Source organism: Chinchilla lanigera, unplaced genomic scaffold, assembly GCF_000276665.1.
Source record: "Chinchilla lanigera isolate Chin_1 unplaced genomic scaffold, ChiLan1.0 scaffold00121, whole genome shotgun sequence".
NCBI classification, from domain to species: domain Eukaryota; kingdom Metazoa; phylum Chordata; class Mammalia; order Rodentia; family Chinchillidae; genus Chinchilla; species Chinchilla lanigera.
In genome coordinates, this window is record NW_004955522.1 from 4,242,728 (window position 1) to 4,257,400 (window position 14,673).

Sequence of the window (14,673 nt, forward strand, 5' to 3'; positions counted from 1 at the left end):
ATTCTCCCATCCAAGCATCCGTGCATGCATCCGTGCGTGCATCCATGCATCCATCCATGCACTCTTGCAGCTATGTGTGTCCACGCCTGCATGCATCCAATCAGTCGTTCGTGATTCAGCAGCCAGCCAGCCTTTCATTTAACAGACATTTCTTTGAGTTGCATGGGCATAGTGATGCAAAGTCAGATATGGTTCCTGACCTCACAGAGCCCGTAGCCTGGGGGAAAGACACCAGAGGGCTCATGCCAGGGCAGTATGATGTGTTGGGTTAGGCATCATCGCCTGACTTGGCTGGGGACAGGGAAGGCACCCTCAGGACAGTCATTCTGGAGAGGTGGCCCCTCAGGTGGGAACTGCAGGGTACATGGGAGTTCAGCAGGCGTTGGAGGAAGGGAAGGCAGTGTCTGCGGGGGTGCGGGCTGGGCGGGAGGCAGGCAGAAGAATGAGGTGGCCGGGGTATGCTGCGGTGATGAGCACCCCCCACTGCGCAGGTTCTCACCCTCTCACGGTGCATGGTCCCATGGTCCCCTCGCGCCTGGAGGGTCACTCCGGTGTCACAGCAGCTCACTTCGTTGGCATAGGAAGTCACATGGCCCTGTGTGCCGCGTGCACGGAAGGAAGCTGGAAACAGGACTCCTGACGGCCGCGAGAAGTCTGGGCCTCAGATCCTGCCTGGGAAGAACAGAGCAGGGGAAAGTTAGGTTGGAAGGTCCAGGTCCTTCACCACAATCCACACTGCACCCCAGAACTTCCCACATATGGGGGTGGATATAGCGGTGCCCGTACACATGCGGCGTTCTTGGACGTGAGAAGCCCGACTCCGTCCCTCAGGCTGGTGTCATGGTGCGGCTGGGCTGGCGCCTTCTGTAGGCTCTCGGGAGAGCCTCTTTCTTTGCCAGTTCTGCCTCTAGAGGCACCGCTTTCCTGGCCCACGGTCAACCTCTGTGACCTCTGCTTCTGTCTCCAACCACCCCGCCACCTCCCTTACAAGACCTTCTGATTCTGCTGGCCGCCTGGACAGTGCCGCTCCTGGATCCTCACCTCATAACGAGGGCCCTTAGGGAAGTTCTTTTTTACCTCCTGAACCTCGGTTTTCTCATCTGTGCTGAGAAATGCCAACCCCACAGGCCATGTCACAAAGCCTGAACGAGCTGTCCATGCCGCGCTTTGCCGTGTGCCTGCGCACCCCGGGCCCCTGGCCTCTGCCATTGCTGGCGCAGAGCTGCTGGAGGCGAGCACGAGGGTAGCAGCTGGTGTGTCCATTGCTCCTGGCTTCCTCGGGCCACTTTCTGCTCGAGAGGAGTGGATGAGAGTAACAGCGGGGACTGCTTTCTGTTCACCCCTATGCCATCCTCCCAGTTGTCCCGAAGCTGCCTGGATCCTCACACACGCGTGCAGGGCTAGGGCTGGGGTCCCCACTGCACAGATGAGAGCATGAAGGCAGAGCTGCACAGGGTCTCAGCATCAGCAGGGTGTGGATCAAGGAATGCTTTTGCCCTCTCCTGTGATTTCTGACGTGGACGAGTGTGCCTGAGTTGAAGCCTGAGAACTTTCTGCCCTGACCCTTGGCAGCGGGTGGAAGAATGCTGCGGTGACACGCACAGGCTTTGAAAGTCAGGCTGCTGGGGGTTTGCAGGTGCTGAGGGTGAGATCTCGGGGTCTGAGCTGCTCCCTGTGTGAAATGAATGTAGCAACAGAAGCGCCTGGAAGCTCTTGTGGGACGTCTTAGTTCCTTTCTTCCTGATGAGAGATGATACCCAACACCCCTAACTTAGAGGAGGCGTCTGTTCTGGCTCACAGTTCATGGAGGTTCAGTCCATAGTCAGCTGGCTCCAGGGCAGGACAGCATGGCGGAGGGGCCTGGGGGAGGAGAGCTGCTCACCGCATGGCGGACAGGAAGCACAGAGAATGGAAGGAGGAGCCAGGAAGCCTGGTGACACACTTCTGGCCAGATCACCCCCCCCCCCCCGTCATCTGCCCAAAGCCCTGACGATGAGTGGGTGAGGCTCCTGGGGGACATCTAGATCTCAACCATAACATGGGGGCTGTTGAGAGAATGTGGAGGTCACAGGTCCTGGTAGAAGAGAGGTCCCAGGAAGCTCCCCAGCTCTTACCTCCAGGCCTTGAGCCAGCAGACCCAGCCTCTCCCGTGATCCCCAACAAGTCAGGGTGCAGCAGGCACAGCCGGCAGGTGGAGACCCTCATTCCCAGCCACACCAGTGCAAGGGGCAGCCGCCCCTCAGAAACTGCCCCCACGCGCCCTTCCGCAGGGGTTTTGCTCACAGCATTCAGCATGTCTCTTGGAAGGCTCCCTGAGGTCACAGGGCAGTCGCCGTTCCCAAGCAGGCAGGGGCTCGGGTGTCGTGTGTGGGGTCCCTGCGATGCTGCACATGGTGACCACGCCTCTCCCGGTTCTTGTCATTGCAGGCCGCCAACAGCTACCTGCGAGACCAGTGGTTCCACTCCCTGCAGTGGAAGGTAAGTCTTGACCCCGCTGCGTGTTTGCAGTGGCCACCTCCTTCCCACAGCGTGGGGGGGTGGCGCGGGGCCAGCTTGTCTCCCAGGGGCGGGAGGCAAAGGTCCCTGGTGTCAGGTGCCACTTCCTGCCCTGTGGAAGCCCCGGCCCAGTGTGGCGGTGCCTAGCGCAGAGCCTCACAGCGTCTCCGCAGGCCTGGCTTCCTCTCGGCATCTGGCTCTCTGGGCTGACTTCCCACCTCCAGCTCCAAGGGAGTCAGACATCTAAGGGCACTTTTGGGGCCCGGAGCCTGCCGTCCTCTTCAGGGTCCCCCTGGGCCCTGGAGTCCGAGTGCCGCTCCGTGGCGGGTGCGCTGTGAGCCTCTCTCCTAGCCTGCTCCCCCAACCCAGCACACGGAACAAGGCGTGGCCCAGCGTGGCCAGAGTGGCGTGGCTGTCACAGCCGTCATCTCTCATAGACGGAGAGCCCCGGGCAGCAGGTGGCCTGCTGGGAGGGCGGAGGGACACTTGGGGCCTCTCTCTGCCTCTGCAGGGGCTCCTGCCACAGCTGGGCACCGGACAGAAAGAGCCCCCAGAAAGTCACTCCTGCCCCCTGGGGGGACACTTTCCCCTCTCCCTGTCAGCCATGGGTCTCTCTTTGTGCCTGTAGCGCCAGGTCTCAGGCCGAGAAAAAGTCACCAGGGTACAACTGCGTGGACAGAGCTCCAGCTCTGTGCAGGAGCTGTGCGCAGCTCAGGCCATCTTCCATTCTGTAGGCTCTGAGCATGGCAGGCGGGGAGGCGCCCAGGGCAGTCAGAGGTGCTGCTGAGCGCCCGGTGTCCACAGGGAACCGTCCCCCTGTGCCTGCTTTCCACGCGCAGGGGCCAGCATCCCAACAGGGGCAGTGTGTGTGAGCCCTGCTGGGCTCCAGGGAGTTGAATACCAATACAGGGGGGTGAAGGAGGCCGCTGTACCTGGGACAGTGGCCCGTGGAGTCTCCACCCATCTGGTCCCCAGGGTGTTAAGCTCGTTCTGATTTTCATAGCCCAGCACAGGGCAGAACGTACTTGGGACACACCGCCGCGGTGACAGGTCGGGGAAACACTTCATTCCAAAGGCGTCGAGATCGGTATCAGCAGAGAAAGGTGTCTGTAGTGATGGTCCGTAGAGCTCTGCCTTCAACCGTGACTTCCGGGCCCACCTGGGAGGCAGAGCCTGTGAAACCTGCGACTTCCACAGGCGCGAGGAGGAGCAAGAAAGGGAATTGCGGGAGGCAGTGGCTAGAAGGCAGATTAAAAGTGCAAGCTCGAAACCTTGGGACATTGAAGATCAAAGTGGGGTCCACACGTTGTGTTAAGCACACCCAGAACGTGGTGTTTGTACTCAGTTACCGTGGTATTTGCTTTGTGTATGATCGTTCGATTTTATCAGTTAATTTTTTTTTAAAAGCATCCACTGCAGGGTGTGGTAGAGCACACCTGTAATCCTCACACTCAAGAAGCAGAGGCAGGAGGATTGCTGTGAATTCAAGGCCAGACTGGGCTCTGTAGTGAGTTCATCTCAAAAAAATAAAATAAAAGCACATAGCAAAGCAGAGTCAGAGCTGTCAGAGAATAGGCACCTGCTCGGCAGAGTGCTGGCCCATCTGGATGGTGACCTTCGTTCTTACTGTAGGGGCAGAGACTCGTGTGTGTGTGTGTCTGTGTGTGTGTCTGTGTGTGTGTCTGTGTGTGTGCGTGCAGGTGTGTGTTTCCCCTTTGACAGGTTCCCCCCGGTAATTTAGGTATGTCACCACCAGGTGGCAGTGGCATCCCAGCACCGGCTACTTGATGTCCCTGCCCACTGCGGCCCTTGGCCACCTGGCCTGGTGAGTCAGATGAGGCCCCTTCTTCCTTTCCGAGTCTCGGGGAAGTACTAAGTGGTTTTGGAGGTACTTCCAGCTAACAAATGGGCTGGGAGACCCGGATTCAAGTTCTGGCTCCATGGCTTAGTTACCCTGGCCTGGTAGATTCCAGCCAATGGGCTTTTATCCGGACACCGTTACTGAGCATCCTCAATGTGTCAGACCTGGCTGGGTACTTTCTGGCTCATTGTCATTCAGCAAACAATGGAACCACGCTCAGGGCGGGTGGGCAGCTTGCCATGACTGCACAGCAACTGTAGCTAGACTCCAGCCCACATCCCTGGGGCTGCCCAGGGTTCAAACCGCCATCAGACCATGCTTCCCTCTGGGATTACACTGTTCAGTTAGCCTCTCCGAATGTTTCTGTCACTCCAGGCCCCACGCCGGCATGTGTTTGCATGGCAGTGGCCCGTGGGCAGAGTATGTCCTGCTGGCCTCTCATGACCGTGTCCCCCATTCTGTTTTAAGGGTGCAGGCTGGTGTCTTGGGCTCCCTGGCAGGGCAGCATCTCCCTTCAGGGTCCAGGACCTGGTCTTGGGGCTCACAAACCCTCAGCTATTATAGCACAGAGAGCCGCCCTGAGCACAGACCTGCTCAGGACAATCCTATGGGTCATTGTGAATGTCGGGGAATCTGTCTGAAAAGGCCCTTAGTGGGGCCAGAAGGAAGAAAAGGCTGACGTGTAGTGTTGACCGCAGGGTGTCTTGTGAAACAAGGCAGAATATAGAGAAAATGCTCGTGTGGTGTTTTTCCCGTCTAGGCCCCATGCTGTGTGGGTTTTTTTGTTCGTTTGTTTTCATTTTGGTTTCTTTGAGACGGTCTCGCTATGTAGTTCAGACTGGGCTTGAACTCACTTTGTAGCTCAACCTAGGATCCTCCTGCCTCAACCTCCCAAGTGCTGGGATTATAGGTGTTCACCACCATGCATGCCTAGCTTTCATTGCTGTGTTCTAATGGCGGCGGTAGCTTAGGACTAGAGAGAACTCAGTGCCTTCCCTGGCTGTGAGCTCCCTGGTCGCTGGGCACAGCTCCGGGCGTCCTTTCCCCTCCCGAGTAGATTCTGCCGTGGTACCTGTTTGCGGGGGGGTGGGGTGCAAGGAGAACTTGTCACTTGCCCGGGGTCCTGGCTGTCCCCTGCCTGTCTCCCTCGCAGCTCTGCTTCTCCTGCCTCAGCCAGCATTGCCCAGGAGTCCGAGGAGGCGAGGGTCGCAGGGGAAGGGGAGCCCAGCTGCGGTTCCCCAGGGAGCGCCTGTTTGGCTTGGGTGCCCGGCCCCTGGGATCTTGAGAGCGTAAACAGCCGAGTGGCAACGAGGCTCCCTCTTGGCTCAGAGCGCGCCTTCGCTCCTGCAGGGCCCTGGAGGCCGGCCCTGTGGAAACTGGCTGCTGTGTGCCCGGGAGGGGCGGGCCTCTCCTGAGTACCGGGCCGGTGGTGGGCGGTGCACCGGGTACAGCCCCCAGTCACCCCCGCTGGGCCACTGTCCTCCTGAGAGGGTGGAGGAGGGCAGAAGGCAGTGCCGTGTGGTGGGGAGAGATCTCTGTGTGAGTGCTGGCTGCGGGCTGTGTGTGTGTCGGCCTCGGTTTCCCTGTCTGTGAAGCCAGGACGATGGTAGCAGCTTGCTTATGAAGTTGCCATGAGGATCCAGGGTCCTGTAGGTTGTGAAGCAGGGAGAGGGGAGCCCGGTAGGAGCCAGCACCACCCACACCCCTTCCAGCCAGGCCATGGGGGTCCGCGTTGCAGCTCCCACAGGGCAGGGATGAGACAGGGCATCCCTGCAAGGGCAGCTGCCGTCGGGGTCCCCACACAAGGCTGGAGCAGCACCTTTGGGCCTGCAGGACAGGGGCCCGGCCAGAGCCGCCATTCTCAGGACAGGCAGGGCAGGGTCCCTGGGAAGGGAAAGCCTGGGCTCTGACCCTCAGGGCGCTGTCTTGCTTGGCTCTGCCCTTTTCCTGGGCCATGTGTGCGTGTGTATGTGTGTGTGTCCACCCTGGCAGGGGCCTTGCCAAGAACTGCCAACCATGTCCTGCTGCTGCAACCCAGACTCCCTTCCCCCCAGACTGACCTCAGCGCAGCACCATGTGGGGGTCACAGTTACAGGACACCCCCACTGCACTTTCATCACCTCCCTGAAGTCTTGCCACACGAGGATGGGCCTCCCATTTTACAGATGGTGAAACTGAGGCTAGGAACCCATGCCACTCTCTCAGGCCAACATGGCTGTTAAATGGCACAGCTGGCGTTGAGCACAGGTCCTGGGACCCTGACCACTGGGAGTGCCTCTTCTTATTCCTCACTGGCAGCCTGTATGTGCATGGCACATTGCCATTGGTCAGTGAGAGCTTTACCCCTCCAGGTCCCGAGGATGGTGCTGAGGATTGTGGCAATTAACCTGCCACCTGCAGGCCCCGGTCCTCACGGTGCAGGCTGGTTGCCATGTCCCATCCTGCCTACCAACACGGGCAGTCACACTATACCCCCCACATTCCCACTCTGCTCCTGGGCCCTGGGCCTTCACTGGCATCTGGGACCCTGGAAAGCAGGGCTCTTAAAGGGACCACACGCATGGCACACGCACCCTCCAGACCCCCTATGCCTGTGGCAGGCATCACTAATCAATCTCCCCATCTCCCTGACCCAGAACTCTCTTCCCCAAGCCCCTGCCTGCTAACCCAGTTGGCTGAGGAGTGAGGGTCCTGCCACACTCTTCCCATGCCTACTGACTGTCACAATGTGGCCTGTGGCTTTCTGGGTCTCCCTGCAGAGCTTTCAGACAGACCCCCAGGTCCAGATGGCTTCCACGTGGGACAGCACCGTGGGCTCTGAGAAAGAAGGCGCAGGCAGGGACAGGCCCAGCCACATGACTGCCACGTCCAGGTCCAGCAGGCAGGAGCACACCCAGATTAATTTCTGGCAGTCAGTCAGAGGGCTTTATGACCTCTTAAGAGGGGATCAGAGGGACCTGGGGAGCCTTGGGAAGCGGAGGTTTTCCCACCCGGTGGGGGGCTTGGCAGGAGGGAGCGGCCGGGCAGTCCTAGAGCGCAGGTGCCAGTGGAACCCAAGGTGGCAGCCTGCGGAGGCCGTGGTCTGCAGGTCTCCTGGCCACAGTGTGGGCTCCTAGTGGGTCGCGAGGGGCCCTGTAACTAACAACAAGGGGCACCTCTGGGAATGAGGCTAACAAGTGGCAGAGGCTGGGCAGCCTTGGGGAGCGGTCCTGCTCTCCTGGGCTTTCTTTACAGATAAAAGCAAGTACTAGGCACCCCTCACTGACCCCAGGAGCTGTTCAGGGCCTTCCCACAGCACTGGACCCTAGAGCCTGTCCAGCCCATGCCAGAGCAGCAGCTGAAAGTGCAGGGGGCCTGACACAAGGTCTCTCAGCTGCTTTGAGCCCCGGCTAGTGGCCTCCCAGCCAGCCTCCTGCCCGGAACGGGCCGTGGGCCTGCTGGCTGCTTCTACCAGGAGTCGTGTACCCAGGAAGGGTGGGCGTGGGCAGGGCAGCTGTCTGAGCCACAGTGTCCACTGCCCCAGTTAGATCTCTCTGCAGAACAGACCTGTGTGTCATTTTTAAGTCAACTTTTCATTGAAGAACAGACTTGTAGGAGAGCACACAGGCAGAAGGAGCTTCCCGGTGAATCCGCCGCCTACCTGGTTGGGACAGGGGTGCAGCCACCGCAGGAGGCCCTAGCTGTGCCCTGCTTTGGGCCACCACCACTCCGCCCCTGGCAGCACAGCATAGCTTTACATGCATTTGGACCTTATTCGAACAGAACTCTGTAGTCTGAACTCAGTGACCCGGCTCGGAGGCTGACGGCGTGTCTGTGGGGCTCACCGCACTGTCCTACATGCTGGGGGTTTATCCACAGCATGGCTGGGGATGGATGATGTCCTGTTCTGCCCCGTGCCCTTGGCCTGTGTGCCGTCGTGGGTGGGTTTGTCAGTGTGGGGCTGCTACACATATATAGGCCCACAGTCCTCTTTGGTGAAGGAGGAACGTAGGGTCACTTCCGTGGTGCTGGCTGACAGTTTTCCAGAGTGGCTATACCAGTTATACCAGGGATGGAGAACTTTTCAGAGACCGAGTGCCCAAACTGCAATCAAAATCTACTTATTTATCCCAGAGTGCCAACACTGCAATTTAACCCGAATACTGAGATTTTAGTTCAGGAAGAAAAAAACAAAACCTCACATACTTGGCTCGAGTGCCACAGCTTTCACCACTGCTGAAGTTATTCCATGGACGTTACTTCTTACGGGGGGTGTGAGAGTCCTAAAACAGGGGACTTTTAAAAATTGCATTTACTGGGGTCTTTTAAAAATATTGAAAAGGGAAAAGAGTACTGAAAAAGTTCCCACCATCTGTAAGCTTCAGTTAACATTTTTTAATGATTATTAAACCTCAAGCTACAGTTTATATGGGATAGAATGCACACAGTTCGTCTGTGGAGCGTGAGAAGTATTGCCTCCTGTTGCATTCACCTGAATAACCAGCACCTAAATTTCCAGCACCCCAGAAAACCCCCGGTGTCCCTTTCCAGCCAGTCTCTCACCCCGCCTGTGTGTGCACTTGCTATGGTTTGTGTCTAGATGTCCCTCGAAGCTTCATGCAGTCATGGGGGGGGGGGGTTATTAGAGGCGGCTGGATCTCGAGTGTGTGATACTGGGATTAAGGGTGTGTGACTAGTAAATCAGTCCACTGCTTGGTTTGGCATAGTTCTGGCTAGGATTAAAGCTGTGAGTGCTACACCTGACCTGGGATAGGTAGTCTGCATATAATACAAGTCTTGTCTTCCCTTGATGCTTTTGCTGTCTTCCACCACCACGAACTGTTGCCCTCTGCCATGTGCTGCCCTGCTTTGGAGCCAGCTGATTATGGACTGAAACCTCTATAAACCGTGAGCTAAATAAACCTTTCCTCCCTTAACCTTGGGCACTGGGTATTTTGTCTCAACAACAAGAAAAGTAACTAAGGCAGCACTTATGTGGTAATTGTAGAAAGCGTGCAAGGTGTGCAATGAGAAGTTAGTCTCCCTCTCCCTCAGGTCCGCTTTCGCCAAGGCAGTTGCTATTAGTGGTCGTATGGGGCCTCTCGGAAAGTTTTTTGAATGTTACCTTTTTAAACACCGTACAGACTTTGTTATCTACACTCCTATGGACGGTGGCACCTTCTCGTATAGGTGGTGGTGATGTCTCTGGTGATACATACAGATCCACCTGCCTCCTTTGGGGAATTCATAGTCAGTGGCTGCCCTTACCCAGGGAGGATGTGTTCTAAGACCCTTCACCTGACCTGTAACTGTCAAACGGTGTTTTTTCCTGTATGCCCAGCAATGTGGCCACACAGCCCATCTGTCCCACACAGTTCGTCTTTCCTTCCCTATTTTGTAGCCCTGTGCTTCCTTTAAAGGTATCTTGCTCTTGCCCTTTGAGGCCATTGTTAAGTGAGGTAAAGGCTACTTGAAGCTGGGTATGGCGGTGCACACTTGTATTCTGGCTCTCAAGAGGCTGAGGTAGGGGGATTGTTTCAAACTCAAGCCTGGCCCCAGCCACATAGTTCATGGTCAGCCTGAACTACATAGCGAGACCCTTCTTCAAAAATCAAAACAGAGAAACAGCTACTTGAATGCAAGCACTTTTGTACAGCCACGGTGGACCTGGTCACTGAGATGCTACTACTAACGTGCTGGTAGCATATGCAGTGTGGATACTTCCTCTAGGCAAGACGTCATGGGCCAGTAAAAGATTCACCATGCTACTGAGAACAGTGTCTAAAATTTGTGAATAATTTACTACTGGAATTTTCCATTAATATTTCCATACCCCAGGTAACCCTGGGTAACTGAGCCATGGGTTAGAGTAGACTGCTGCGTTCTGTTCAGACGAGATTAAGCTAGATGGGACTTCAGATCTTTCAGTAAGACACTGTCACATGTGCCTGGACGCTGCACCTCTCCTTGCACCCTCCCATCTTGGGCTAGGGACCCCAGCCTTAGGCTTGGGACCTCCTGTGTGGGAGGACTGTCTTCTGTAGGCCTCCCGAGCCACACAGCACAGTGGCCCCACCAGTAGCCAAGAAAGAAGTGGTATCTGTGGGTTGTTTTTTTTTCCCAACAAGGAAGAGGGGACCAGAATGTTCATGTGTCATCCAGCGCACACTTTGGTGGGGGCTGGTGAGTCACTGAGCCATACAAGGAAATTTTTCACGTAAATGCTTTGTGGGTGAGCTGCTTTCTGGCTTTTGTGTAAGGCAGAATTTTGTGTTTTTCTCTTTCTCTGTCTATAGATGCGTTTTCCACACGTACCCAGAAGGTAGTGTCCTCAGCAGCAAGGCCTTTGTTCTGCAGGAAGCTGCAGTGGATATTTTGCTACGGGCAGCGGGGTCCAGGCTGTGCAGTAACCAGGTGTCTAGCCAGGGTGGTAGGTGGCCTGCAGTTCTGCTGTTGGCCTCTCGGCCTCCCATCTGCACTTTGGCTTGGACATGAGGCCACACAGAGACTAAAAAGAGCAGCACCTGTCCCCAAGAGGAATTAGGGCCTAACCCCAGCTGAGGTCATTAGAGATGCCCAAGGGGGCAGCAGCTCAACTCAGCAGGAAAGGGGTTGGGAGAAGGACTCATCAGCCAGCAGTTGGTGCCTACTGCATGAGGCCCTGGTGGCCGTCACGTCCCCTGCTTCCTGGTCAGCCCCAGCATGCTCTTGGGGCCGGTCGGCAGTTCTGCAGAAAGCCCTGAGTTGGACAGAGACCTCCTTTGGGGGCAGAATGCCAGGATAAGATCCTTTGGAAGACTAGGCCACATATAGCTCTGGGCTAGAGCAGGTGTCAAGGAGCTTAAAAAGTACACCCTGGAGGAGGGAGGTCAGGGGCCACTGGAAAGATGACCTGGGGAAGATGGTGGCAGGGTCCAGCTAACAGTGGCCTCTTTTTGTCCCAGCAGCCTGGCCACTGCAGGCCCAGGGGTTTTGAACCAGTAGCTCACTGGTTCTCAAAGTGGGATTCAGGGACCACCAGCTGTCACGGTTACATAGAGGGTGTGTTAAAGAGGCTGTCCAGCCGCACGGCACACACACACACACACACACACACACACACACACACCTGAGTTTAAGGGACAAGAAATTTGCATCTCTACATTCCCAGGTGACAGAGAAATAAACCACTCATGGGTTTGAAATGAAGCACTGTTCTCGTACCCGGGCACGCATCAGGGCTTGAGAACCCCTGCAACAGCTTGAAGAAAGTGGAGGCGCAGTTAGCATTAAGTGTCTCCTGCTTCCTTTGACTTCGTCTCTGTTGTTTTGTCCGGACTGCACCGTGTTCCCAGGAGGTGGCTGTTACCTTCTCATACACCCAAGCAGGTTTCAGACCCAGAGTTGGGCACCTCCTGTACCTGCCAGGCCTTCTTGCTGGGTCCCTCACTGCCTGAGACCAAGCACAAGGGACCGAGTGTGTCCGCGGCATCTGGGTTTCTCTGCAGTGTCCCCTCTGTCTATGCGAGTGGCTTAGAATTCACCCTGATGACCAGCTGGACACTCAGACTCCTAGGGTCCTCGTGGGCTCCCCGTGGGATTCTCAGAGGCTCCCCGTCCCATTCCCTGTGCATGCCCTAAAAAGAACGCGTCCCCCTCCCTGATAAGCCCTGTCACAGTGTGGAGGACCACCTAGACGACTCTCCTTGAAAGAAGAGTAATTATCTCCACCTTGGCTAAGCCTGGCCCTGTTTCCATGTATTGATATGTACAGAGCTGGCTAGGACTTTCCCTTACGCCTTCAATTTGCTTTAAGCTATGCAAATCATTTTCTCCCAGGTGCTGATGTGTAGTCTTTGAAGCAAGATGACAGGCAAGTGTTACCCCGCTCTGTAGCTCCCAAAAAGCACGGGTGAGCCAGGTTTGGGGGAGAGCCCCGCTCCCGCTCTCTTTCTGTTGGCTGGGATTGAGCCTTGACATAAGAGGCTATGACTTCCCAGGGCATAGGAGATTACACATCACAGCTGAAACGCCGACCCCAAAACGTCAGATACTACCTCAGCTGTGTTATGCAGAGTACTCTTTCTGCACATCCTTCTCTCGGCAGGCTGCAGAGGTGATTTCAGCCTCTTCCCTAGCCCAGCTCACAGCACTCAGGTCTTTCCAGCCATTCTCGCAGTCACTCACCCTCGAGCCACTCCCCTCTTCATGAATTCATAAAACCTGGGTTCAGCCCTTGGTTGAGGCCTTTGTTCCCCTTAGCCGTTATCCTAGCTGGACTTAGGGCCCCCTTGACTCCCCACAGCTATAACTGTGCCTTAGCGTCTTTATTCTCGCCATGTGTTGCATAGGTAGTGGTAGATTGGAATTAACTGGCTACTCTACAAACAGAAGCTTTGAAGACCTCCACGAGGACCGGGAAGGGCTCTCCATATTTCGGTAGCCATCCCTCCTGGGAAGGCAGGAGTGCGCCTGCTCTGTATCCCGCATCCACGCGTCAGACCTGTCCTGAAATGCATGTTAGAGACCACTGTGGTCTGGACGCCTCGCAGGGCGCTCACACATCAAGGCTTCTGCGGTAGCAGCCGGGACTGGGGCTCTGGGACTCAGCCCAGAGGAGGCCGCCCAGCGAGGAGCAGAGGCTTCCAAACCAAGCCACACCGCACAAAGGCTCTTGAAGTGCTGGGAGCAGGAGATAAAGTTCCTAGTAAAATAAACAACAAGGCCCCTGCCGAGATGCTACCGTCTGGACGCTGCGCAGGGGAAATCCTTATTTGGGACAAGGAGAGTTCCCTTTATCGGAGGAAGCAGACCCCACCACACACACGTTTCAGGCAGGGCCCAGCGCCCGGGGCCGCCCGCCCTCAGTGCAGACAGAGCGGCCGCGGCAACAGCACTTGCACGTTGAGCTTACGGCGTGGGTGGCTGTGAATCACGGTGTGTGCTCAGAAGGGGCTGCCTTGGATGAAGGATTAAGAAGAGGCCCCCCCTATGTTGGGTGTGAAGAGCACTTTGACCCAGGGCAGCCCTCGTTGGGAGGCAGGACCTGGTACCTGGTCTCTGAGGTCACCGCCAGGAGTGACCCCGGAGGGGAGCACGTGTGGGCTGAGGTCAGACAGCGGGGCTGCCGTGGGCCTGGGGTGAGGGTTTCCAGTGAGCGTTCTTCCTCCGTGGGCGCGTCTGAGCGGGGGAGGGGGACCGGTACTGGTCTGCGCCACTCCTGACAGGTGTGGAGAGAAAAGGCCGGCAGCACCGATGTGTGCAGGTGTGGCACCGCTTCCTAAATGAAGTGGGGACCTCCGACTCTTCCCTGTGCTCTTGCACTTGATCGCAAAGGACTGCGGAGGAGGATAGGAAGTGACCTGGACCAGCGGTCTGTGAGCTGGCCAGCCCCCACGTTTTTACACACAAGTAAGAGGGGTGTGGAGCACAGCCCTGCCCTCACCCTCAGCCCCGAGCGTGTGTACAGCGTGGCCCTTGGGGAGGTGCTTGCTGAGCCCTGCACGTGCCCCGCAGCGTTAGCGTGGGTTTGGGCAGGGGCAGAGGACAGTGTTGAGGCTGAAGAAGAGCCAGTGTGTACAGTGTAGCCCCAATTTATGTACAGGTTTGTGCTGTGCAGGCATGCATGTGTGTGCGTGTGTGTACAGGAAGGGACTCTGAAATGATGTCACGGGATAGAATGCCTGTGCTTGCTTGATTTCTTTATTTTATTTATTTACTTCTTTCTTCTTGAGACAGGGTCTTGCTATGTGGTCAGGTTTGCCTTGAACTTGCTATGTGGCTCAGGGTGGGCCCAAACTTCTGATCCTCCTGCCTCAGCCTCCCGGAGTGCTGGGATTACAGGTTGCACTACTGCACGTGGCTGTTACTGGGCTCTTTACCCTCTTCCCTGACAGTGTGCTGGACGCCTCTAAGTTTCAAAGAACCCGTGTTATCATAAAATCAGGTCGTCTGCCAGGCCACTGACACACCTCCTGGGCCACTACAGAGTGAGAGAGACTACCATCCAGGTCCCCTCTGTCGTCTGTAACGGGCTGCAGGCCAGATCCTGAGCGGCCCGTAGATTCTGCAGAAGGTGCAAGCCCACCACCACATCCCCATTGCCGAAACCCTTCCAAGCTCTTTCCTTGGCTGCTCTTCAATTAGGTTTCCAATTCATGCAGCAACTGGAGCGTTACAGATGAAGCCAAGCCCCAGCCTGCATCTTCGCAGCTGTCCATGAGGGAGCTTGTGTGTGTGTGTGTGTATGTGTGTATGCGTGTTGCTGGGCAGTGAGCCCAGGGGTGCTGTACCATTGAGCTTCAACCCCAGACCTTAGTATTTTTAAATTTTTTAATATTTGAAAGCTAACCCAATTT

General features: G+C 56.5%; 1 protein-coding gene across 1 annotated transcript in view; it reads left to right on the plus strand.

Moving 5' to 3' along the window:
- The window catches only part of Cmip (c-Maf inducing protein), a gene marked incomplete at its 5' end in the record, with an annotated part of 185,887 nt that overhangs the window by 114,274 nt on the left and 56,940 nt on the right, over positions 1-14,673 (plus strand). Inside the window, 1 exon segment of the mRNA XM_005409360.2 lies at positions 2,428-2,478. Within this exon segment, the coding sequence (XP_005409417.1) occupies positions 2,428-2,478 (51 nt within the window).